Genomic DNA, 27473 nt, shown 5'->3' with positions numbered 1-27473 from the left:
GGGGCTGGGGGGAAAGGCTTCAGGACCAGGTTGTATTTACATTCACACCTAATCTACCTAGGTATCCAGCAAACACAGCTGTGTTGCCCAAGTGATAGATTTTGGCTGGGGTTGGCTTACAAATCACTTGAATGCGGGGGAGGGGGGGTGCGTGTGCATGTGTTCGTGAAATGTTGTTATTCTTATTGTAGGAGTAAAGGGCAGTAGAACTGTACTTGGCCTGTGTTGATTGAGGGCCTCAAGAGTGAGGGTGGGGACAGGTGTTTTGCTTGATGGTCTGTCTGAGTCACAAGTACCATTTGACCTGCCCCTCTCCACTGTTTAAAGACAGAGCTGATTAGGCTCCATAGATAGTCTTTTGTTCTGTTAAGTGACCACTACAGTTGAAATCACTGATAATCAGGTCTAAGTGCTTAGTCCTGCTGTGGGGACAGTGTTTCTGTGGAAGAGACGGCCCAGTCTGCACCATTAGTGAGGTTTTGCCACTGAGATCTCAGCTGAAATCACTGAGAGCCGGTGGAACCTCAAGAGACCAACTCACAGAGGTCACAGTGGCAGCAGAAGGTGACTGCGCAGGGCCATTGGCAACAGAGCAGTGGAGTGAACGGTGACACAATGAACAACAGTGGCCAGAGTGAACAGTGAGCAGCTGGAGCAACTAGCAAGGTGCCTTCTTGCCCCCCACCTGGGAGGTGAACTCACGTGAAAGCACCTCTGAACTCTGAGTCTCCACTGACCAGGGACAACACCGGTGAGTGGGGTGCGGTGGAGGGAAAAGTGAGGGGCATGTTAAATAAACATTTGTTTGTTGGACTATATTTTAGTGACTTTGCTCCAGAATGCTAGATTTGTGACTGGGAATGGAAACTTATATTCATATGTCTCCTAGTAGGCCAAGATTTTTAAAATATATTATTTTCCAAGGTTGTTATCTCACATCATTGCTATCTTGAGAGGTCATTATGTTGGTGAGTTTCTGTACTAAACGTTTTTATTATAAAGCAATGGTCATACTGGGTCAGACCAATGGTCCATATAGCCCAGTATCCTGTCTTCCGACAGTGGTCAAGGCCAGACGCTTCAGAGGGAATGAACAGAACAGGTAATCAAGTGATCCAAGCCCTGTTGCCCATTCCCAGCTTCTGGCAGACAGGCTAGGGACACTCAGAACATGGTGTTGCATCCCTCCCCATCCTGGTTAATAGCCACTGATGGACCTATGCTCCAGGAATTTATCTAGTTCTTTTTTTAATCCTGTTATAGTTTTGATCTTCACAGCATTCCCCTGGCAAAGAGTTTCACAGGTTGACTTTATGTTGTGTGAAGAAGTACTTTCTTTTGTTTTTTTAAAACCTGCTGCCTATTAATTTCATTGGGAGATTGCTAGTTTTTGTGTTTATGTGAAGGATTAAATAACATTTCTTATTCACTTTTTTTCACACCAGTCAAGATTTTATAGATCTCTATCATATCCCCCCTTAGTCATCTCTTTTCTAAGCTGAAAATTCCCAGTCATTTTAATCTCTCCTCTTGTTTCATACCCCTTATCATTTTAGTTGCCCATCTCTGTACCTTTTTCAATTTATCTTTTTTGGGATGGGGTGACCAGATCTGCACACAGTATTCAAGGTGTGCACGTACCATGGATTTATATAGAGGCAATATGATATTTTCTGTCTTATTATCTATCTCTTTCTTAATGATTCCCAACATTCTGTTTGCTCTGTTGACTGCCGCTGCACATTGAGTGGATATTTTTGAGAACCATTCACAATGACTCCAACATCTCTTTCATGAGTGTTAACAGCTAATTTAGACCCCATCATTTTGTATGTATAGTTGAGATTGTTTTCCAACGTCCATTACTTTGCATTTATCAACATAGAATTTCATCTGCCATTTTGTTGTCCAGTCATGCAGTTTTGTGAGATCCCTTTGTAACTCTTCGCAGTCTGCTTTGGACTTAACTATCTTGAATAGTTTTGTATCATCTGCAAACTTTTCCACCTCACTGTTTACCCATTTTTCCAGATCATTTATGAATATGTTGAATAGTACTGGTCCCAGTACGGACCCCTCAGGGATACCACTATTTATCTCTCTCCATTCTGAAAACTGATAATTTATTCCTACCCTTTGTTTCCCATCTTTTAACTAGTTCCTGATCCATGAGAGGACTTCCCTCTTATCCCATGATTTCAAAAGTCAATTTAAATTAAATACATTTTTTTAAAAAATTTTATATTTTTTTAGAAATCTAGACCTGTTATGTGTTTTGGTGTATTTTGCATTATCCTTGTGTTAAATTTGCATTATCCTAACAAAACATTTACTTTATTCATATCTCTTTTATATGTTGCAGGTCAAAGTGAAAATGAAAAGACAAAAAAATACAATAATTTTTCCACTCAACGGCCTCAAAAACTAACCTTGGTTCTTGATGTGTTCTTCACCTTGAATATATCAACATGTCATCTTGGTGGTATATCTACATCCAACTAGCCCAAAGCACAAATACAGCTACCTACTGAAGAAAAAGAAAAGGAGTACTTGTGGCACCTTAGAGACTAACAAAATTATTTGAGCATAAGCTTTCGTGAGCTACAGCTCAGTGAGCTGTAGCTCACAAAAGCTTATCCTCAAATAATTTTGTTAGTCTCTAAGGTGCCACAAGTACTCCTTTTCTTTTTGTGAATACAGACTAATACAGCTGCTACTCTGAAACCTACTGAAGAAAGTGTCTTCAAAACCTAAAGGCAGTTGCTGATGTTTGTCAGTCAAAGTGTTCCCATTTATTGAAGTTACAAAAGATGGTTACTGCTGCACCTCTTGGAAAAAAAAAAACTTACGAAGAAGGAAAGCTTTCCAATGCTATAACTGGTAAAAGTGGAGGAGCTTGGTTTGTCAGACCGATCAGCAAAGCCAATGATGACAAACTATGTGAAAAGGCGGCAAAACACCAGACCTCTGGACTGCATCAACATGCAGAAAGCCTTATAAGCCCACTTTCAAAGCCAATTTTAGAAGTACTTAATGAGGCTGTTAAGAATGCTGGAGACACAATACAGTTCATGTGAACGAACATGGCTGTGGCATCATACTTTCTATTTAAGCAAGAGATACTACACGCTACAAACTGGAGTCAATGTTAAGTGCATTGTCACTTGTTCATCCTGTAGTTGAACACTGGTTCCAAACAAGACCAGCAAATGCTCACTATATTTCTGCAGGAAACTCAACTGACTGGTTAGAAGCATGTGATGCAACAATGAAAGACTCAACAGTTGAAAAAGTGAAGAACACTCTCACCACATTCAAAAAAATTTCATACATGGCTGATGAATGCACCGATGCAAATGGGCATCAAGTATTAAGTTATTGTGTACTGTGACAGGGTCGGGCCAGAGGCTACAGGAGAGTAACAGAAGGCAGATATATTAGCTCCAGGTTAAGTAGGTCCCTTTTCCCTGGGTAAGGGAACAGGGAAGGTTCCAGAACAAGCAGGAACCTTCTGGAGACAATTAAGACAGACAGGCTGATTAGAACACCTGCAGCCAATCAAGAAGCTTCTAGAATCAATTAAGGCAGGCTAATCAGGGCATCTGGGTTTAAAAAGGAGCTCACTTAAGTTTGTGGTGCACTTATAAGGAGCTGGGAGCAAGAGGTGCTAGGAGCCGAGAGTGAGAATGTATACTGTTGGAGGACCGAGGAGCACAAGCATTATCAGACACCAGGAGGAAGGTCCTATGGTGAGGATAAAGAAGGTGTTGGGAGGAGGACATGGGGAGGGAGTTGTAGCTGTGGCGTAGCTGTTCCAGGAGGCACTCTAGACAGCTGCATTCCACAGGGCCCTGGGCTGGAACCCGGAGTAGAGGGCAGGCCCGGGTTCCCCCCCAAACCTCCCAATTCCTGGTCAGACACAGGAGGAGTTAACCTGGACTGTGGGTTCACAAAAATGGCCAAACTGAGGGCTGCTGTGACGCTCCAAGGCGAGCAAATCCGCCAATAAACGCAAGATCCACCAAGGTAGAGGAGGAACTTTGTCACAACTGGCGTCAGCAGTGGCATCTGGTGTGCACAGCACGGTGGAAGAAGGAGGGTGTTGGGGGGGGGGGGAAGGGAGAGGGTTTATTTTATTTTTTTTCACCACAATGGAGGAGATAGTGCAAGCACTGATACAAGCCACAGCTGCCCAGCAGGAGGCTACCCATGTCCAGGCAGCCGCCCAACAGTAGGCAGTGCGGCTGCAGCAAGAGACCAATCGCCTGCTGATGGACCAGGCTGCTCAAGACCAGGCTATGTTGCGGGAACTGGTAAACCAGGTAAAGGCCCTTACAGAACTGAACCACGGCCATGATGGGACGCAGATCATGCGGGCCAGCAATTGGCTGCAGAAAATTGACGCGGGAGGATGATGTAGAGGCATACCTCCGTGCCTTTGAGAGGACAGCCCTACGGATGGCTTGGCCCCGAGAACAGTGGTCTGGCATCCTTGCTCCATTTTTGTGTGGGGCGGCCCAGAAGGCCTACTATGATTTGGCTGAAGAGGCTGCGGCAGACTACCGCCAGCTGAAAGCAGAGATCCTGGCCAGATCTGGGGTAACGACCGCAGTGCGGGCCCAGCGATATCGTGAATGGAGGTACCAGGAAAACAAAACCCTGCGGTCCCAATTATATGACTTCATCCAACTCGCACGAAAGTGGTTATGAACTGAATCCCGGAATCCGGAGGAGATACTAGAGGTTCTTGTCATCGACCGGTACATGAGACGACTACCAGACCTTTGAGCCTGGGTAAGCCAGAACGAACCCTCCACCTACGACCAGGTTGTTGCACTGGTAGAAAGGCGAAAGGCGGTGAGGGAGCTGACCCGACCAGTTAAGGAAGAAGTGCCCTGGGTTAAACTAGCAGCACCAAACCCGAGAGCTTTGGTGACTGGGCCACCAGGAGAGCCCAGGTGGAAAAAGAGAGGGGCTGAAGACCCACCAGAAGCCACAAAGAGTCGGAGCACTGAGGGGGAAGAGGATCGTGATGTTAGACTGCCCAAACCAAGAGACCGGGGAACGCCTAGGGCTCCATACAGATGTTACGCCTGTGGGGAGTGGGGACACATAGCTGCACAGTGTCCCAATGCCGAGGAGCCTATGCAGTGTAACCTGGGGAACTGGGCAGACCGATGCTCCCTAATCCACCTTGGGGGGGGTCTCACTAACCTTACATACGTACACCAGACCAGTGAAGCTAAATGGGGTAGAGACCACAGCACTGGTTGATTCAGGGAGTGTTATCACGCTTGTCTCGGGGAAGCTCGTGAAGCGTAGTCAGCTGCTGTGGGCTAAGCATACGGGGATAACATGCGTCCATGGGACAGTTGGTTATTACCCACCATCCCAGTAAAAATCGAGATTCAGGGGAACACTACTGAGGTAGCAGCAGGTGTCCCTAAACACCCATACCCGGTGCTCATAGGGAGGGACTTCCAAGGGTTTGAAGACTTACTCCCGGTAGGAGAATTGGAGAAAGGGGGAAGCCCTGAAAGTAGTGAGGCATCCACAGTAGACTGTCAACCCCCAACCTGCTCTGAAATATCCCCAGATTTGTTCTCTACTCCCAGACAGCGTAGACAGACGAAAAGGGAAAGAAGGGCAGCTAGGGCCTTGGGAACCCGAATACTGGCCCAAAGCCAGAGGGTCGCTCGCTTAGGTAGGCGGACCCAAGCAGCTGAAAAGGAGGCCACCCAGGAGGGAGAAGCACCCGAGTCTGATCCACACCCTAACGCCTCTGAACCAGTAGAGGCAACAGAGACTGACCCCCTAGATCTCGGGCGGATTAGCCCTGGGAGAGGAAATTTTGGATGGGGCCAGGCTGAAGACCCAAGGTACGACAACATTAGGAAGGAGGTGATCGAAATAGATGGGGTCCCAGTGGAAGGGAAAACCCAGGGACCAGGACCCTACTTCATAATGAAGAAGAATCTCTTATACCGGGTTGCACCAGTACAAGGGCAGAAGGTACAGTAGATCCTAGTACCTCAAAAACACCAGAATGCTGTATTAAGTCTGGCCCATAGTCATCTTTTGGGGGGGCATTTGGGGGTAGAAAAGACCCTGGCACTGGTCCTGTGACAATTCTTCTGGCCCGGAGTACATGAAGAAGTGCGGAGATACTGTGCATCTTGCCCGGAGTGTCACAGTCCCCGTCCCCACTTGAGGGCACCTTTAGTACCCCTTCCCATCATAGAGGTCCCCTTTGAGTGAATAACCATAGACCTAGTGGTACCCCTGGAGAAGACAGCCCGGTGCCACCAATATATACTTGTCGTTCTGGATTATGCTACTCGCTAGCCAGAAGCTGTCCCCCTGCGGAATACGGCCTCTAAAATGATAGCTAAAGAGTTGGTGGGGATCTTTGCCCAAGTGGGGCTACCAAAGGAGATATTAACAGACCAAGGTACCCCATTTATGTCGAAGCTAATGAAGGACCTCTGTACGCTGCTCCATATACATACCCTGAGAATTTAAGTCTATCCTCCGCAGACCAATGGGCTGGTAGAAAGGTTTAACTGAACCCTCAAGGCAATGATAAGGAAAGTGGTAAATTGAGACGGGAAGGATTGGGACACCCTACTACCCTACCTTATGTTTGCAATCCGGGAGGTACCTCAGGCCTCAACTGGGTTTTCCCCCTTTAAATTATTATATAGACACCACCTCTGTGGCATACTAGATGTCGCAAAAGAAATCTGGGAAGAGGAACCCAATGAGGAGAGAAATATAATTGACCACGTGTTGCAGATGCGAGAACGGATAGCCCGGATCACCCCTATTGTACGGGAACATTTGGAAAAGGCGCAGGAGGCCCAGCGAACCCATTACAATCGCCAGGCAAAAGTCCGACAGTTCCAACCAGGGGATCGGGTGATGGTGTTGGGTACCCACAGCAGAAAGTAAGCTTTTGGCCCAATGACGGACCCTATGAGGTGGTCAAACCCGTGGGGGAAGCCAACCCAGCCAAGTGTGCTATAGGGCTAGCCGAGGCTAAATACATTGGCTACATTGTAGGAAGGGGCATGGTCAAGCCCCAACTGAACAAGCTAGAGGCTATCCAAAATTGGCCCCGGCCGAATTGGAAAAAGCAAGTCCAGGCATTCCTGGGTGTGGTGGGATACTACTGACAATTTAGTCTCCATTTTGCTATCAGAGTGAGTCCCCTGACAGACCTGATAAAAGGCTGGGGTCCAGACATGGTGAAGTGGACAGATGCCACAGAGAAATCATTCATGGATCTACGGACAGCCCTCTGCAGTAACCCCATGCTTATAGCCCCAGACTTCAACAAAGAATGCATTTTACACATCAGATGCATGTGAAGTAGGATTGGGAGCTGTCTTATCGCAAATAGTCGGAGATGAAGAACACCCAATCCTCTACGTCAGCAGGAAACTCCTCCTGAGAGAGCAGAAGTATGCCGTGGTTGAAAGAGAGTGCCTAGTTGTGAAATGGGCCATGGAAACACTACATTATTAACTTCTGGGATGACGGTTTACCCTTGTGACCAACCATGCACCCTTCCAGTGGATGCAGTGAAATAAAGAGAAGAATGCAACGATGACCAGATGGTTCCTGTCCCTACAATCTTTCCAATTCACCATACAACACCGGGCTGGAAGCCACCGTGGCAATGCAGATGGCTTGTCATGAGTACACTGCCTGACGTCTCAAGTTGCCCAACCCCGTAGTGTTGAGCAGGGCAGGGGAGGGGATATGTGACAGGGTTGGGCCAGATGTCTACAGGAGAGTAATAGAAAGCAGATATATTAGCCCCAGGTTAAGTAGGTCCCTTTTCCCTGGGTAAGGGAACAGGGAAGGTTCCAGAACAAGCAGGAACCTTCTGGAGATGATTAAGACAGATAGGCTAATTAGAACACCTACAGCCAATCAAGAAACTTCTAGAATCAATTAAGGCGGGCTAATCAGGGCACCTGGGTTTAAAAAGGAGCTCACTTCAGTTTGTGGTGCGCTTGTAAGGAGCTGGGAGCAAGAGGCGCTAGGAGCCGAGAGTGAGAATGTATATTGTTGAAGGACTGAGGAGCACAAGCATTATCAGACGCCAGGAGGAAGGTCCTATGGTGAGGATAAAGAAGGTGTTGGGAGGAGGACATGGGGAAGTAGCCCAGGGAGTTGTAGCTATCGCACAGCTGTTCCAGAAGGCACTCTAGACAGCTGCATTTCACAGGGCCCTGGGCTGGAACCCGGAGTAGAAGGCGGGCCTGGGTTCCCCCCAAACCTCCCAACTCCTGGTCAGACACAGGAGGAGTTAACCTGGACTGTGGGTTCACAAAAACAGCCAAACTGAGGGCTGCTGTGAAGCTCCAAGGCGAGCAAATCCGCCAGTAAGCGCAAAATTCACTGAGGTAGAGGAGGAACTTTGTCACAGTACGTTATCTTGATGTCAGTGGTAGGCCAGTAAATGCATTTCTAGATGTTCAAGTTATAGAAGACACATCGGCTGCATCTGTAACAACCCCCATCTTAGAAGAGTTAAATGTTTGTCAATTGGACCCCAAACAGATGGCTGCTTGTGCATTTGATGGAGCTGCACACTTCTCTGGAAGACATGGTGGAGTACGAGCTTTGCTCAGAGAAAAGTGTAATCCTATACACACTGCAGAGGCCATCTATTCCAACTAGCACTAGTACGAGTTGCAGAATCTTCAAAAGACATTTAAAAAGCTATAAATTTAATGTCTTCATTCTTTATTTTTTTCAGCAAGAGTCCAAAAAGACTGAATATCTTGGAAAATATAGAAGATACACTGGGACTGAAATTCATATTAGTCCAACCTGGGAAAACCCTCTGGCTTTCTCATGAGCGATCCTTGGCTGTTGTCTTAAAATTACTCCAGCCGTTATTACTGGCTTTGGAAAGTATCTACCAAGATTGGACAGATCTAAGCAGTGAGGCTGGTGGATTACTTTTGCTACTATGTTCAGAGGAGACTATTGCCATTCTCTCTCTTGTAAGTCTGTTGAAACCACTTGGGTCATTAAACAATGCCATCCAGGCATCTGCTACAACAGTAGTAGATCTTTGTCCAGCAATAGAAGCTACATTTGAATCAATCAGAGAGCTATCCATTGAAAAAGTACTGGAAGAAGCAAAGACTTCAGTCCAGAAGTTGACTAATGAAGGCATTTATATTGAATCCTTAAGTGAAGAGGACAAGAAGTGTTTAAGACAACTGAAAAAGTACACAGACTTGATTCTTAAAAATCTACAACAGCGACTTCTAGATTCTACTCAACCTCTACGTAGTTTTTACAGATGCCTGTCCTATAAAACACAAGCAGTTGAGTGGTGCGAGGCACTACCAGCAATGGGGTTGCCATGTGCTCAGGACAGAATAGAGAATTTGAACACAGAGTGGAATATCATATGACGAATGAAGATTTGACTTCAACTTCTTTTTTTATCGTCACTAGTGGCTCAACCTGATCTTTGTGCTATGTTTCCTGGGATGAAAGAAGTAGGAATTCATCTCTTGCTACTCCCAGTCACAATAGCTACAGTTGAGCATTCTTTTTCATCATTGAATATAATTTTGTGTTCTGAAATTTTGTGTTCATTCTTTCTGATCATGTGAATGAACTAATGAGCATATCAATTGAAGGAATGGAAGTACCGGACACACGAGAAGCCACCAGAGATGAACACATTGCATTCAAGAAGTTCATTAACTGAGTTGTGCAAAATTATAACAAGAAACCAAGAAGGATGTAGACGTAGTGCTTCATAGAAGGCTTGAGTAGCCAACTTTAATTTGTGTGATTATTTTAAAACACGAGTTAAATCTAATAAAATGGTCATGAAACATTTTTTCAGTTTTTACTATGGTGCCATACAGCCCACCTTCACCCTCACAGTCTCACTCCTCATTGGGCCTGACACACCAAACCCCTGTAAAATTCAAACACCCCCCCTAATTTCAATTCCCAGGGAAACCACTGCTCGGGGGGTTATTTACACAGCGGCTTCCGCGGGCTCCGTACAAGTAGGACGAGCTGGGTGCAGTGACGGGCTTGCTGCGTGGGCAGGACACGATGTGTCAGGTTCCTTTGCCTGGGAGTAAGGCAGGGCTTGCAGAAATTGCTGTTGGCACTTGAAGAAGCTGCCTCTGTGCCTCCTCCACCTGAGAGCCGCTCCAGCCCTCCAGCACGATGGTCACTGCTGGATGGATTCTCCTAGGGGAAGTCTGCGCCCAAACGTTACAAACTGTGTGCACCATATTTTAAAATTCTGCATATTTTAGTTGTCAGTGTAACACAAAATAATCACATTCCTTTTGGTTATTTGCATAATTTATTTCAAAATACCTGTCAGCAAGAATGTCTGTAACAATACAGAGACACACACAAAAAAGACTCAGGATACGTTTTTTGACAGAGATTCCTTAAAAGGCATATTAATCCAGAACTTTGAGTAATAATTTGTTCAAACTACAATACCGAAATGTATTTCTTGAACCTCCCAGAGGCAGTGCAAAGACTTGGGGGGTAGGGGTAACAGAGGAGCTGAGGGAGAGGAAAGGAGCCTGGGGGTGAATCTGGAGGGTTGTTGGGTGTGGGTGGGAGAAATGTGGAAAGGATTTTTTTCAGTGGGGGGAAGGATTCTTTGGGAGTTGGGGAGCTTCCCCCATGCAGACCCTGGCTGACCTCTAGCCTCTCCCATTCAGTCAGGCACATTTTCCCTGCACCTGCCTCCCCCAACCCCATGTGGCCCTGCAACACCCCCCACCCCCTTCAGCCCCTGGCTCAATGCTGTCATACCACTAGCTCCTGAGCCTGCACCCCATTCTGTTCCCCACTAGTCATTCTGAACCCCAGTCTGTGACATACCCCCCAGCAACCCCATGTGCCCCACTCTGTCTCTCCCATGACTCCTCACTTGGCCCAGCTGTGAGGAACACAGCTGCTGGCTGCCCTCTCTTCTGGTGCCACAGCAGCCCTTGGTGTATTCTGTGGTGAAAAAAATCTGCAGGGGGACATGAATTCTGCATGTGCACAGTGGTACAGAATTCCCCCTAGGAGTAAATTTAATATTAACACCACCTTGGAAGGTCTTTGAGATTTGATATTATCACAGATCATGCTGGCTGTAGGCTCCTAATGAAGGTCAGTTGGTATGCAGATATATTCCTATTGCAATACTTCAGAATATCCCAGTCTTATGCCATAGGTGATAGGTTTTGTACTGTCAATGTATAACATTGTGTTAGCCACAATTATACACATTTACAATAAAAAGTACACTCTTTAATATTTTCATTTAACATTTCCATTGTTTATAATTTATTCCCTTTACAAAGTCTGAAGATAATATTTTTCTCTCCACCAGTCTTTTCCATGTGGTAAGCATTGATTTTGCTTTCCCTGAGCATGGCTTTTTTTGTTTGCTTCCTAGTTTGGAATAAGCCTTATTGTCAGCCTAGTTCTTGCAATTGTTTTAATAGTTAAATGTGGCTGTAAATAGAGGAAGCATTTTGATTTTGTTTCAGCCTTGCATGAACAGTGATCTCTGCTCTCTTAATTTCATTTTGAAACAAAGTGGTCGGTTAAGAACAATATAGGTACTTAGAACCCTGGGGATATTGCCCTACCATATTCTATTCACATTTTGGGCATGTACTGTTATATGACATTAGTAAAGAATCTCAGAAAGAGTTGCTTTCTTATAATACTGAACAAGGAACTTTATTAAAATGCAGAAAATAGGTTTGGTTGGGTTTTGGTTTTTTTGTTTGTTGGTTTGAGGTTTTTTCAGGGTGGATTTGATTTAAATCATGATTTAAATCACTAGTCAGGGAAACTATTTAATCGTAGTTTTCTACATAAAAGTGCATTCTTGTTGGTTATTATAACCTTAATACATATTCTTCACAACTCAGAGATAGATGTACGTTTCATTTTTAGAAGATACATACTATACATTTTTAAACACTGATTTATTTTGAAAACTTTTCAGATTAGTTTTACAGCTATATCAGAAAATGAATGATTGTTTGTTTGGTTATTTCATTTACCAAAGGCAATTGAAGCAGATATTTATGAAGTCATTGAGAGGTGAACTATCTCCAATTCAACAGGTTAATCATTAATATTTGGAGGATTTTCTTGCCATGCTGTATTGGGAGGAGAACATCACAGACAGACATTTAAATTGTTTAAGTATTCTGGATTTTTTTCTTCAACAGCAAACATATAATATTTTAACAAAACAAGCATATGTCCCTCGCGTCTCACATTTATCTCCAGACTTCTCCTTGTCCAGTGTTCTGCCTCCAAGAATCTTCTATTCATTGAACTTTTTGAAACTTTGCATTTTTAGAGAGAGGTAAGGGAAAGACTCTGTGTACACAAATTTGCAGAGGGACAATAGAGTTGAGGTCTGTTATTTCTCACCTCTATATATTATTTTTTTAAAAACATTCTTGCTGTTAACAAGCATCTTGTTACCTCTGGAGACACAAATCCACAGTTTGAGAACTCCAAAACTAAGCATCTCTGATGGTGTATTCTAGACCAGTGGTTCTCAAAGCTGGTCTGCCGCTTGTTCAGGGAAAGCCCCGGGCGGGCCGGACCAGTTTGTTTACCTGCCACGTCCACAGGTTCAGCCAATCGCGGCTCCCACTGGCCACCGTTTGCCGCTCCAGGCCAATGGGGGCTGCGGGAAACGGCATAGGCCAATGGACGTGCTGGCCGCCCTTCCCGCAGCCCGCATTGGCCTAGAGCAGCGAACCACAGCCATGGGAGCTGCAATTGGCAGAACCTGCCGATGCGGCAGGTAAAAAAATCGGTCTGGCCCGCTAGGGGCTTTCCCTGAACAAGCGGCAGATCAGCTTTGAGAACCACTGTTCTAGACTGAGCACTGAGTCCCATTGGGTAGACAGAAAGATTAGCCTAAATAATCTATGCAGAAGCCTGTGAAACCCTATAAGATTGGGTCCCTAATCCATTAACTATTGGAACTCATTTACAAAATTTTTCTTAAACTTTACATGAATATATTGTCTCATACTATAGAATTAGAATTTATAATCCCTACTCCATGATGAGATATCTTTGAGCAATAATGTATCTTTATCTTTAGATAAAATGCTTTTTGAGGGAAAAAACTATCAAAAAATTTGATTAAAAAAAAATCATTGATTTTTATCCACCCTGGGTTTTTTTGTATAAATAACCTGTAACAAGAATAATCTTTAACAACAAATTACCCGGATGAGTTACTAGCTTCACAGTTTTGTGATTGAGAATGGTTTTGTCCAGTTGATTGGTCTGGATTATCAAATCCCAAAGATGTAGACTCTGGTTCAGTAGATTTAGGATTCTTCTGAGTAGAATCCTACTGATTCACTCCAGCTGTGCTGTGAGTGCTATTGATATAAGGGAAACATGCATCTGTGGTTGGAATCAATTGTTTTGGTTACCTGCTGGTGGTTCTTCAAGCTTCTTTGTACCTCTGTTAGCCTGAACCATGCAGGATCTTGGGGTGCAGCTTCATCCATTAACAACTGGAGTTGTCCAATATCTTTTCTAATTCAGTTTCATTTGGACTGGGTCTCCTTGTTTAAGCTTGGGTAAGTGTTAGTTGAATTCTAATGTTTAAAGGATAAAGCCTGAGATTTTACATTTGGCATCTCTACCTCAGATCCTTTAAGCAGAGCCACTTGGGATGAAGATTGGCAGTTTTGTTCTGATCTCTTGACCCATAAACAGATGAGCTCGGCTTACCCCACTGTCATCTACTACTCGCGACTTCCCTGGTACATATTCTGCTATTGGTTTATGATGCTCTTTCTCTGACTCCCCTATCAACTAAAATATCATCCATATGAACTTCCATTCCCTCCCAACCTTGGAGAATCTCCAATTTTCCTCTGGAAAACTGCTGGGATGCTTGTGATGCCAAACAAGAGGTTACAAAAACGATACCTTCTGAACTGTATTATAAAAGTTTTCAGCTGGGATTCTGTTCCACTACCCAGACATCAACACTAGCGAACATATTGTTGCACAAGCTAATTTGGAGATTATAGTCCCTACAGTGGAGAGAATATACCTTTCCCCTTTTACTGCTTCACTTAGCCTCTTCAGATCTATCCATGGATATGCTGATCATTTCCATAACAGGTATCTCAGGGACCTACCACTCTTAGTTCAGTAATGGCATAGCATGCGTTATTCTTTTCCGTTCTGTTTAGTACTTCGGGAAACATTTGAGTGGGCACCCTCTACGCTTTATTGTATGCCTATGGGGACAGTCCTAGGAGGTTACTTGCAGTGGCCTGCATAAACAAAATATTTTTAAATGTTTTAAAGTTCCTACAGGGTTGTTCCTTCACTCTGAAATTTCATTGATTTCACATGAATCAATGGATGTAAAAAATGCCATTTTGGATAAAACCTGTAATCCATCTAATCTAGAGTACCCTAATGTCCAATATGATGATGGTATGCTGAGTACTTTGATGGTGAATATTTTTGAATATTACCATTTCAAGACACAAGTTTTACATTAAAGATAAGGGTTCACTTTAGAGACACTACCAAAGAGACCCTTTCTATTCTTTATTCTGCAATGTGGGTGTGACCTTTTACATATTATGCATGACCAAGGCTTTGCTCTGATTTGTTAGTATAGGGTCTCAGGACTTGTCTTCATTACAGTGCTAAATCGGTTCTGCAGTGCTGATGTAGCGTGTCTGGTGAAGATGCATTATGTTGGCATAATTACTCTGCTTCTTTCGCTGACATAGCTCAGTGTAGATGCCGCTTTAAGTCGATGTAAGTCACGTCTCTCAGAGGGATTTTTTTTCACACCCCCAAGCAACATAACTTACATTGACTTAAGCAGTAGTGTAGACAAGCCCTCGATCTGTGCTGTGGTGCTGCTGCTAGGTTTTTCCTTTAATAAATAATGTTGTAGCCCCATTTTTAGTGGAATGGTTAAGAATGCCACTTGGGACTTAACTCTCCTTTCTTGTTGTAGGCAGGGTTTCAGAGCAGTGCTTAATGCTTGCATCAGGTGTGCTTCAATACATAGGAAAAACAGGATGTGATAACCTGTGGAAAATTGGCCAGTTCTGAGTAGATGGCTTTGGTCATTTGGCCACCTGGCTTCTTTATACTTAGATTAAAACCCTTTCAGGGCAGGGTTCATCCCTTTGTTATATGTTTGTACAGTGTCTAGTACAAAGGGGCTTTGACCACTGATTGGAGCCTCTAGACCAGTGGTTCTCAACTCTTTACCATTGTGGACTGCATATGCAGCTCTCTGTGTGTTATGTGGGCTGCAGCCACACAATATATATACTACTTATATATATATGACATGTATATGACTACCTGAGGATGTCACATGGGCCGCATCTGTGTGCTGATTGGACCACAAGCAGCCCGTTGGCCATCGGTTGAGAACCACTATTCTAAACATCACCACAATGCAAATAAATAATAATATGATAAAGAGTGGATGCTAGCTAATCTGTGCAGTTTAGGACGTAGACCAATGGGGTGAGATGTTCTGGGCATGAAAAGGGTTTCTTGAAGGTGGTTGGGTCAGGAGTGGAAAGCGTTTTGACTCATTTAACCTCCTCATTGCTGGAACCTCCCCTAAATCCCACAGATAAGCACATTCTCAGTGCAGTTTCCTAAGGCTGAGTGAGGAGGATGTTGTGAAGGCCAAGACCATAACAGGGTTCAAAAAAGAACTAGATAAATTCATGGAGGATAGGTCCATCAATGGCTATTAGCTAGGATGGGCAGGAATGGTGCCAGAAGCTGGGAATGGGCGACAGGGGATGGATCTCTTGATGATTACCTGTTCTGTTCATTCCCTCTGGGGCACCTGGCACTGGCCACTGTCGAAAGACAGGATACTGGGCTAAATGGACCATTGGACTGACACAGTAGGGCCATTTTTATGTTCTTATGAGTGTAGTCGTCACCAGTGATGGCCTTTTAATCTTGGCTTTTGTTGATGTAAGTAAATTCCTTAATGTTGCTTTAAAATAGTTTTTCATATTTAACTATAATTAGGAAGAGAATTAGACTGAAGAGGCTATCTTAGGTTTCATGGGTTTTTAAATGGCTTCCATGATCCATCTTATGATTCCATAAAACTTGCAACCCTGGCGAACTACTTCTACTTGTGTTACAGCAAAGATTTTGCAGTCATAAAATGACCTGATTTTCCACTTTTTATTCCAGGGATTATACTACACAAACAAGGTAATAAGCTTTGAATTAAGCTCCAGGGTCACAGGAGAAGGAGTTGGTTGATTCATGAGCTATTTATGCATTATTTGATTGCTTTAATTTACTGTACATTTATAGCTGCAAGTATGTTTATAAAGCTATTGTAGGAATCATTACCCTGGGCTTGAAAAAACATGAGTATTAATATTTTCTAAATTTCTTGAAAAACACAGTGATTGAGAGTGAAACAGATAAGAAACATCTGCAAGTTTTAATCAGTATTTTGGTAAATGATCCTGGAAAAAAAAACGTCAAAAACATCCCCTGAGTATGAGAACCAAGGCCATTTGCTTCCCTGTTTTCATTCTTCATTGCAACAAGATAATTAGAGGGATATCAGCCAACTCTAATTATACCAGGATTTTGCAGATACTTATTAGTAAACTCATGAAAAATCTGTCAAGAGTGGTTGAGAGACCCAGGATGAAAGTAATTGCAATTATCATCCAGTAACACCACTGTCATGGAGAGTGAGAAGACTTGTATAACAGACTTAGATACAGCTATAAACAGAAACAGTCTTTAAGAGTGAGGAAGTCAGGGGAGAGGGCTAGAATACAAAGAAGCTCCTGACCCAATCAATCAATGCATCATACCAAATTCCTCAACAACAGCCGTTTATGGCATCCCGACAAGTAACTAGAAATCTTATTCGAACAGTTGCCTTGAAAGTTAGTTATCAGATATTTCAGGGACAGAGTTCTGCTGAATTAAGGGAGATTATAATGGCACCCAGTGGAGATGACAGGGTTTGTAGAGTGACCTAAGAAGCCAATTTTGCTTAGCATAGTAGATTTAAGAAGCAATCCTGGATCCATGCCACCCCAGTCAAAAGAAGGCAAAACTCAACCAGATTACAAAAGCAAGATGAAACCAGACCTGAAGCAAAAGACCGCAAGTGATTCAAGCAGCTGTCCATTAGCTACCTGTCAAGATATCCAGGGGATCAATATCAAAGGCTTCTAACTGATGCCTAAGAAAGATGAAGTATAAATTAAATGTAAAAAAAAATATTTAATGCAATATTAGGAAGTAAGTTTTAACTGCACACGAGACAGTAAGTTCCAAACTATAGAACTCATAATAGTTTATAACTTGAAACCTATATTTTTGCTGGAGCATTTACATTTTAACATAACAGAAATTTTTGAGTTTAGATATTTGCTTCTCTCTTCCACCATATATTCTTATCTACTTGTATTTACAAAATATTTATATTAAGTTACATGTGGAGTATCTTTCATGCACCCTAGAAGTGACCTATTTTTGCTCGCAATAAGAAATGCTAGATTTGTGACCAATTTTTAAAATGCCCTGTATTGATTTATGTAACTCTTATATTGACCTGCTCTTATTGTTTACTTGCATTTTCTTTGGTATTTAGTTTTATTTACATCCTAAATAAATGTGTGGTTACTAACGTAAATTTACAGAACTTCAGCCTTAGTGAATAATATGAGAAAACTGGACTTTTACATGTAGTAAAAGCAGCCTTCATTAAGTGAAAATAGTGAGTATTGACCTCTTGCCTCTACAGGATCTCTCTGTCTATCTTACAGTGACTGAGAAGCATCCTGTGTCAAATCAACTAGCATTTCTTGTCACTCCAGTTTTGCTAAACATTACTGTGCTGACATTATACTGAGCGGATTCTACCTTTTGGATCTAACCTTCTGCACTGTAGTCCAGGATACAATTGTTATCACTTGTGGAGAGGCTCTAGACCAGGGTTGAGCAAACTTTTTGGCCTGAGGGCCACATCAGGGTTCCAAAACTGTATGGAGAGCTGGGTAGGGAAGGCTGTGCCTCCCCAAACCCTAACCCTATTCACCCCATCCCACTTCCCACCCCCTGACTGCCCCCCTCAGAACCTCCAACCCATCCAACCCCCTCCTTGTCTCATGACCACCCCTTCCTGGGACCTCCTGCCCCTAACCACACCCCCAGGACCACACCCCCATCCAACCCCCCCGCTCCCTGACTGCCCCGCCCTCTATCCACACCCCCACCCCCAACAGGCCCCCCTCTAAAGCCCCTTTCAGAATGTGGCCCTGTGAACATGGGCGGAGGACTCAGGAGGAGCAGGGGCAGCCGGAGAGAAGCAGCAGTTTCCCCTTTAAAGTGCCGCTTCTCTCTGGCTGGCTGCGCAGCTGCCCGGTGCTCCTCCTGAGTCCTCCGCCCACGTTCACCGTGCTCTTGCCACCCGCACCGCCCGCCTTTTCCCTGAGGCTGCAGGTGAGCCTCCCTTCTGTTGTAACAACCAGGCAAGGAACTAATAAACTTTAACAGGACTGTTTTTAAAGTGGAAACCTCTTTACCAAGTTGCTGCTGCACCCTCGGTAGCTCTCACTCCGCCTCCTCAACTCCCCCCCCCATTCCTGTTTACTGTCCTTTCAGACTCCCAACAGCCAGTGCTCCCAGTTCTAATAATTACAAGCAGCATCTAAACACCACATTCCCTCCTCTCTTAAGAAGCTCTCCCAATTAAAATAAACGTTGTTCTAACCACAGGAACAAATATGAAACAAGACACTATACTGTTGGCAGAAATATTACACTGAAAACATTGTAGATACTACATAACATAGTCTCTAGTCCAGACAGGTGGTCGTCTGGGTCTGACAGGCTGTCTCTCAAGCCCCAGTTCCAGTGCAATGTCTTGTTGTATTGATACTATTGTGAAGTCATCCAATGCAATCTGGGTGTTGGCGTAATCTCCTCTTGGTGCATAGGTAGGTGCAAGATAAGAAGCATTCCATACCCGCCCATCAGAAAGTCGATAGGTGTAAGGTCTCTATGATTTTAAGAGGAGCTGTGAATTTATGGTCCCCTTTCCGTAAAATTCCAGGTTTTCGTATTCTAACAAAGGAACCATACTCAAACTTTTGTTCCTTAGCACCCCGCCGCTTGTCTGTGAAAGCCTTATACTTTGCTTGGTTCTGTTCAACTCTTTTTCTCACATCATCCTCAGTTGGGGCATCAGGTCGTGCCTTTAACAATCCAGCAATGTTTAGTATTCATCTGTTTCCCGTGCAGTAACTCTGCAGGTGATCTTTGCATTGTGGCATGTTGTAGCCCGGTATGCTTGCAAGAAATCAGTAGCAAAGGTTATCCACAATCGTCCTTCCAGTTTAGCCGTTTGCAAACTCTCTTTCAAACTTCTGTTAAATTGTTTGATTTCCCCATTGGCTTGAGGGTAATATAGGGATGACCTTCTGTGTAAAATGTTCCTCTCTGCTAGAAAAGTTTCAAACTCCAGGGAAGTAAATTGACTACCATTATCTGAAACCAGTTCTTTGGTGTTACCTTCCCTGCTAAAAACTGAAGAGAGGAACTTAATTACTGTAGCAGAAGAGATTTGTGATGTAAACCCTACCTCAGGCCATTTACTGAAATAGTCTATTAAAGTGATGGCATAACAAGAGTCACTTGGAGCAGTATCAAAGGGGCCTACAATGTCAATTGCCACTTTTTCCCATGGAGATTCAGGAAGAGGACCAGGCTGTAATGGAGGGGTACATGTCACTGCTGTCTTATCATGCATTTGGCAAGTGACACAGGATTTTATGAGTGCTTCAGTTTGAGAGTCCATCCCTGGCCCCCAATACAGATCCTATAGTCATTGTTTGGTTCTGACAATTCCTTGATGAGTATCGTGTGCCAGGTGTATGAGCTTTGACTGTAATTCTTCTGGCACAAGTAGCCGGTGTGTACCTCGTAGCACACAGCCATCAAGCAAAGAAAGTTAATCCCGAACTCTAAAATAAGGCAGCAAAACTGGGTCAAGGTTTTCAGGGTTATTGGGCCATCTCTTTGTCAGAAATTCCCGTCTTTTTTGTTGAATTGGACATGCTGAACAAGCAGCTTGAAATTGTTCTTTTGTAACTGCAGTAAGAATGCTTGTAATAAGCACAACTACTACATCCTCATCCTCCGGTGGACCATCTGGTGAAGGCAAAGACAGGCGAGAAAGGCAATCAGCTACCATATTTTGGTGTCCAGGCTTATATTCCAGTTCATAATTGAAAAAGAGTAGTCTTGCAGATCATCTAGCAATACGATATCCTGCTCTTCCCAGTCATTTCGTGGTGAGCAACATCGTCAAAGGGCTGTGGTCTATGCGCAACTTGAACGTTGAATTGAACTCTCAATTTTTCAGTAGCCCAGACACAAGCAAGTGCTTCTTTTTCGACTGTAGAATATTTCCTCTTGGCATTACTTAGCGTCCTCGAAGCAAATGCAACAGTCCTCTCCGTATTGTCCTCATGAAGTTGTGTGAGGACAGCCCCAAGTCCATAATCAGAAGCATTAGTAGTTACAATTGTGGGCAATGCAGGACTGAATAGTGCAAGTACTGGACTATGTATAATCAAGTCTTTCACCATTTTGAAACTAGCTTGTGCATCCGTTGTCCACACTAAGGTTGAATTTCTCCGTAGTAATTCTTGTAACGGTTCAATGACAGAAGCTTAATTGGGAATGAATTTTGCATACCGGGGGTAAGACCCAAGAAGGAATGTAAGGTTTGCAAATCTGTTGGAGGAGGAGCATTTGAAATTGCCAGGATATGATCTGGATCAGGTTTTAGTCCAGCCTGTGAAATTGTATGTCCCAGAAAGGAGAGTTCAGTTTGTCTAAATGTGCATTTGGACCTATTGAGCTTGAGGCCTGCTTTGCTGATGCAGTTTAGTACAGACTGCAGGTTATTGTCATGCTCCTCAAAAGTATTTCCAAACATGATAATATCATCCAGATAGCACTGAATTCCATGTTGATTCTTCAGAATCAATGACATCATTTTTTGGAAGGCACTTGGGGCAGATGCGAGACCATATGGAACAAGTTTAAAACGAAATAGTCCCTCGTGTAATAAATGCTGTGAGGTCTCTGCTATCTTCATGCAACCTAACCGGGTAGTATGCGGTCTGCAAATCAAGAGTAGTAAACATCTTTGCTCCACGGAGTTCTGCAAATACTTCTTCTATGTGAGGAAGAGGATGGCTGTCAATCACAATAGCTTTATTTGGCTCCTGTAAGTCCATACAAAGGCGAATGCCTCCACCCTTCTTCTGCGTCACTACTATAGGTGAAACCCATTCTGAGGAGTCAATCTCCTCAATAATGTCCTTTTGAACAAGTTTTCTAAGTTCCTCTGAAACAGCTTCCCTGGCTGAAAATGGTAAGCGCCATAACTTCTGTTGTACAGGCATCACATTATTCCGCATTTTAACTTTATGCAGAAACCCATAAGCACAGCTGAGTTTCTCCTCAATCTGGTGTTGGGTCCCAGCTGAAACTGGTCTGTGTACCGCAAGAGTGCTTTGCTGAGGGAGATAAATTCGTCCATTAACTACCCTGAGATTTAAAGCCACCAATAAATCTCTGCCAAGAATAGGAGTGCCTTTGTGGACAATGTAGAACTCTGCAGTTACACAGCAATCACCAAAAGTAACTATTGCTGGCAGGCAGCCATGTACTGGACTATGTTTTTTTCAAATAGCACACCAAGTGAAGTTTGGGTTCAGTAAGAGGCACATCTTTAAAATAATGCAAATAGATGGAATCAGGTAGTATAGATACTTCTGAGACAGCGTCCAACATTAGCTGAATAAAGTGTGATTTGCCTGAGGGTATGGCAGAAATATTTACAGTGCACTTTATTTGTTCTGGAATATGTGCAGTAGTGATTTTGTCCACGCTCAGCACAGTAACATCTGGTATTGTAACTGCATGCACCTGCTGATTGAACTGGCTGCTGCAACGTACTTTAGCAAAATGCCCAATCTTTTTGCAATGATTGCACTGAGCTACTTTTGCCAGACATCCTGTGTAGCTTGCAAGGTGTTGTGGGGATCCACAGCGAAAGTATGCTTTTACTGTATTTTGAATTTGCTGGTTCTGTGGTTTTCCATTAGTTTTCATCTTGTAATCGTTTGTCTGCAGCGATAGTGAACTTTTCTGCAAAGGAGTCACAGCCTGGACTGTGCCTCCTATATCCATGCTCATTATTTTGGCTTCAGCTGTAGCTGACTCAATCTGAGTAGCAATGGTTATTGCTTTTTCTAGTGTAAGCTGTGGTTCTAGAAGCAAGCGTTCTCTTACATGAAGCATGGTTGTTTTCTCAATGAGCTGGTCTCTAATCATCTCATCTGCCACATTCCCAAAGTCACAAGTTACAATCAGACTCCTCAGGGAAGCAATATACTGCATTATAGTCTCCCCTGTTTTCTGCTCACACTGGCGAAATCTGTAGCAATTAGCTACTACATTCACTTTTGGCACAAAAAATTTCTTTAATGCAGTGAGTGTTTATTATCTGCAAGGAGAAAAGTTAAAATATACGCTGCCCTTCTGCTCCAAGGCAGTGGATTAGCATGCTTTCTTACTTCAGAAATCTCTGTAGCGGTGATTGCAAGCAGATTAAATCTCAAACAAATGGATCCAGGCAGTAAAAGCAATTGGAGGCTCACCTGGGCTTTGCAGAATGGGTGCAAGTGGGTTCAGAGGCAGAAGATCCATTCTCATCGCCAAAATGTTGTAGCAAGTGTGACGGGGCAAGGCCAGATGGCTATAGAAAAGTAGTGGGAGATAGATATATTAGCTCCAGGCTAAACAAATCCCTGGTACCAGGTTAAGTGAAATGGAAGCTGCTCCAGGTCAATTAAGACACTTGGGGCCAATTAAGAACTTTCCAGAAGGCAGGGAGAATGCTATGTTGATTGGGACCCCTGAAGCCAATCATGGGTTGGCTGAAACTAGTTAAAAGCCTCCCAGCCAGTCAGGTGGGTGGGCATGTCAGGAGCTGTGGGAAGAAGTTGCGCTGTTGGAGAGGCTGAGCAGTACACATCATATCAGGCACAAGGAAGGAGGCCCTGAGGTAAGGGTGAAGTGGAGCTTGAGGAAGTGAGGGCTGCTGTGGGGGAAGTAGCCCAGGGAATTGTACATGTCATGTTTCTAAAAGGTCAGCTACCATAGCTGATACTATTAGGGTCCCTGGGCTGGATCCCGGAGTAGAGGGTGGGCCCGGGCTCCCCCCCACACCTTTGCCCCTGATTAATCACTGAGACTGGGAGACAACAGAGACTGTGCAAGGAAGGATAACTTCTCCTCACCTCTCTCGCTGGCTTATGATGAAAATGGCTCAGTAGACTGTGACCCTTGTCTCTAGAGAAGGAAGGCTTATGCAGAGGGTCACAGTGAGCCTCTGAGGCTAGCGAAATCCGCCAGGAAATGCGGGACCCATGGAGGCAAGGACAGAGCTTTGTCACACAAGGTACTAACGAACTTCAACAGGACTTTATTTTTAAAGTGGAAACTTCTTTACAAAGCTGCTGCTGCACCCTCGGTAGCTCTCAATCTGCCTCCTCAACTTCCCCCCCCCCTTCCTGTTTCCTGTCCTTTCAGACTTCCAACAGCCAGTGCTCCCGTTTCTAATCATTACAAGGAGCATCTAAACACCACACCTTCCTGCTCTCCCCTGCCCCCACAGTGCAGCCCCCTCCCACACTGGCGGTGCTCTGAGGCTGCGGGGCAGCGGGGGAAGGGCCGGGGACTAGCCTCCCCAGCCGGGAACTCAATGGCTGGGCAGGACGGGCCCGCGCGCCATAGTTTGCCCACCTCTGATCTAAAAACAACTTTTCACTTGTGGGTTTCTTTAAAATTTATTTACATTTCACAAGGTATGGAGCATGGGATTTTCCATACCAAACATGGCCAATCTAGTCTGAGATCCTGCTTCTGTCAGGAAGAGAAAAAAAACCCAGCATGCATCTGGCCAATTGTCCAGTAGTGCATCTAAGAGAAAAATGCCTTCCTGACACTTGTGGCAGCTAGCTGATAGCAGCAATCCAATCTGAAGGCCCAACCCTGCAAAAATCTGACCATGTTCTCCAGAATGCTAAATTAACTTAATTTCTATTGAAGTCATTGGGGATTGAAGGTGCTTAGTGCATGGTTAGCTACAGGTGTGATTATATGATTTTACATCTCTGGATGGTTAGGATCCATTTTGATTAAATTAAGCAGTAGATGCATTAAAATTGCAGTTCCATTATCTGATTGCTACAAATCCTTAAAGATGCAAGTTATTTTATGTTTTACGGCCTGTGATGTACTCGAGATGTACAGAAATGTTTCCAGTAGCACATAGCTGCAGCCTGTGTCTATCTGCCAACAGTACCTCACCACTTTAACAATAATGAAGGATTTCAAAATACTGGAGCCCTCTTTTCTTCTTGACACCTACAGAAGCTTTGAGAACAGATTTTCTGAAGCAATTTATTTACTAGACTTTTAGGTTTCTAAAGTATTCCCAGTTAAGAGACTTAGGCTGCTTGTACATTTATGAACAACACACACTAGGTTTGACTCCCTTTAAACATAATTATTTGCATTATTGTCATGCCAAGGAGCCTTAGTCAAGGACCATTGTGCTAGTCGCTGTACAAACACCGAACCAAAAGACGGTCTTTGCCCCAAGAAGCTTACACTGTTAGTATAAGACAAGGGACAACAGATGGATACTGATAGGAAAGTACAAGGAAACAGTGAGCATGATGGACAGTTATCTTAGCAAGTCAGCAGGTTGGCCATTTTCAAGTTTTTTGTTGGCATCATGCCAAAGGAGAGTTTTAAAGGGGGTTTTGAAGGAAGATAATGAGATAGCTTTGCAGATGCACATCAGCGCTCCTCCCAAGTGTGGGGGTAGCATGAGAGAAAGCACAAAGTTGTTTGTTTGAAAATTTAAAGAGTGAGAGAATGGAGGCTGGCATCCAGATCAATGGAAGTCGACATCTCAGTAGTGAAAGACAGATGATAGGTAGAGTGGGGGTAGGTCACGAAGGGCTTTGAAAGTTAAGATAAGTAGCTTATGTTTGATGCAGTTGAGAAGGGGGAGCCAGTGGAGGGATTCAAAGAGGGGGTGACACATAGTGACAGGCTAGGAAATTGACCTTTGCAACAGCATTCTGAATGGATTGCATAGTTGCATTTGTCAATGCCAGAGAAAAGGCGGCTGCAGTAATTGAGATGCAAGATGATGAGAGTTTTAGCTATATGGATAGAAAGGAAAGACCGTATCTTAGAGATGTTCTGCAGAAAGAATATGTATGATTTCGACATAGTCTGGATGTAAGGACCTAGAGAGAGAGATGAGTTGAAGATAACTCCCAAGTTGCAAGCCTGAGTGACAGATCAGTGTTGTGCCAGTGTGTGACAAAGTGACAATGCAACTTCATTGAAGCATCCAGAAATAACCATAGTTTTGTTGCATCATGGAATCAAATAAGTGGCAACCCTACTTCCCCCAAAAGATGTGAATGCAGCCATATTTGTATTCCTTATAAACTCTAGTCATCTGCATTTGTAAGCAGCTGGTCTTGGAAGGTGTGCTCTGGTTACACCCTCTGCATATCCAATCCAGAAATCTGTGCTAATGAATCCAAAAGGTGATTAAGCAGACAGAAAATGAAAGCTGCCAAAGGAAATTACACATTACAATCAAAGGCAGCAGGACGCCTACTCTGAGAGATGAGTGGGTGTTTAGTCAGCAATGGGCTTGAATTCATTGAATCTTCTCTGACAAATGAAGCAGAGATGGTCAACAGGATTGTGTTTCTAATTTACTGTGTCTAGAAGGTGGGGGACAATAATACTAATCTACTCCAGCCACATGGAGCTCTGAAATAATAAGTGCTGAGTATCATTGGTAGCAACAAATGGGGAAATGTGGTGTGAAAAAGATGCAAACTTTCACAGGCATAATGAGTAAGTAACCTTGCCCCTGGATTCTTCCCTCTTTCATTGCTATCATCCCCATCCTATTAGGAGAGCCCACTAAACCACTGGTTTCTACAGCGTATTGGGTTCCAACTGATGGTGATGGAATTATGTACCTTTTGTTGCCCAGTGACATTCAGAATAGTATTTTGGATGTTGTTGCACATTTTTTTGAAATGTAGGTTTCTTTTCTGCCATTACAGATGGGCACCTAGTCTACATTCACCTGAGAGTTCAAATGACCAAATACAGACTGGTAGTCTGAAACGCATCCTTCTGAAGAAACGAAAGACTCTGGTGAGTGTAAATATAACCACAGAGCACCTAATCTTTGTCCATCTGGGATGCTTTGGCAACTTGCCAGAAGCCCAAGGGCCATGCCAGACATTTATAAAATGAAGCAAATTGCAGCTTCTTTCATCTCTGTTCAATCCATAGAGGCTACAGGTCTCGGCATGCAATGCTGCAATCCCTGGCTTTTCAGATCAAGAAACAGTATTGCAGGCTGGAGTCTTTGAATAATCAATGGCAGATTGGGGGGAGGGGGTGTGGAAATAACAGTTGTGCTTCAATTCTCTTCTTGGCTGCAGGTTTTTTTTAGTATAACCACAATATGGCAGACAACCAAAGCCAGAATTTGGCCAGTGCAGTAAATAAAATTAGACCTGACATCTCATGCTATGTAATCGTGAGCTAAAAGCTACTTAAAAGAACATCAGTTTCTTCAAAAGTGGCAGTCATACTGAGTAAAATAAAACCTTAACCTGCTTGTAGAAGTGTGTCCCATTAACAGAGAGCAAACTCCAGAAACACCATATTATCGTAGATAACTTGTGAGGGCAGAAGGAGATATACAAGTCACACATTGTTTCTTAAAAAAACAACACCATTGTGAGAGTTTAGTGGCACTCTGGGAATGCGTCAGCCCCTGGAGTGAGCTGTATAGCCTATTCATACAGTAACTCTCAGTGCAAACTGTACTGCTTTGTTTCTACAATTGGGAAGTCATTTTAGAATTTTTCTCACAACACAATATCTTTTTTAAGTCTCAGTAAATTGGAGTCACAATGCTTCACCAGTACAATTTCTCCACTTCTTACTGAGGTCAGAGGGACATTTAAACTATCACAGGATCATCACAGGCATCCTAAGATTAAAACTTCTCCCATGGATAACTCTTTATAAAGTTTCCAGACATAAGGAATTTGTATTAGACAATCAGAACTCCAACTATCCCGTGATAATAGTGAACATAAAGAGTGACAAGTCACCTCCTCCGACACTTTTCTCCAAGGAAATAATGATTTATGGAAGTGAGTGTGTCACTGAGAAATGCTGCAGGATGCAGCAATGGGAAAGTTCTGAAATGGCTGGTAGGC

General features: G+C 43.6%; 1 protein-coding gene across 2 annotated transcripts in view; it reads left to right on the top strand.

The window, feature by feature from the left end:
• The window catches only part of TSNAXIP1 (translin associated factor X interacting protein 1), a 71680-nt gene that overhangs the window by 1173 nt on the left and 43034 nt on the right, over nt 1–27473 (top strand). For both annotated transcript variants that reach the window (XM_038368091.2, XM_038368093.2), the window contains exon 2: nt 26298–26391. In XM_038368091.2, the coding sequence (XP_038224019.2) occupies nt 26298–26391 (94 nt within the window). The remainder of the gene's footprint in view (nt 1–26297; nt 26392–27473) is intronic.

Source organism: Dermochelys coriacea, chromosome 12 (genome assembly GCF_009764565.3).
Source record: "Dermochelys coriacea isolate rDerCor1 chromosome 12, rDerCor1.pri.v4, whole genome shotgun sequence".
NCBI classification, from domain to species: Eukaryota; Metazoa; Chordata; order Testudines; family Dermochelyidae; genus Dermochelys; species Dermochelys coriacea.
This window is presented reverse-complemented; position numbering and strand designations above follow the sequence as displayed.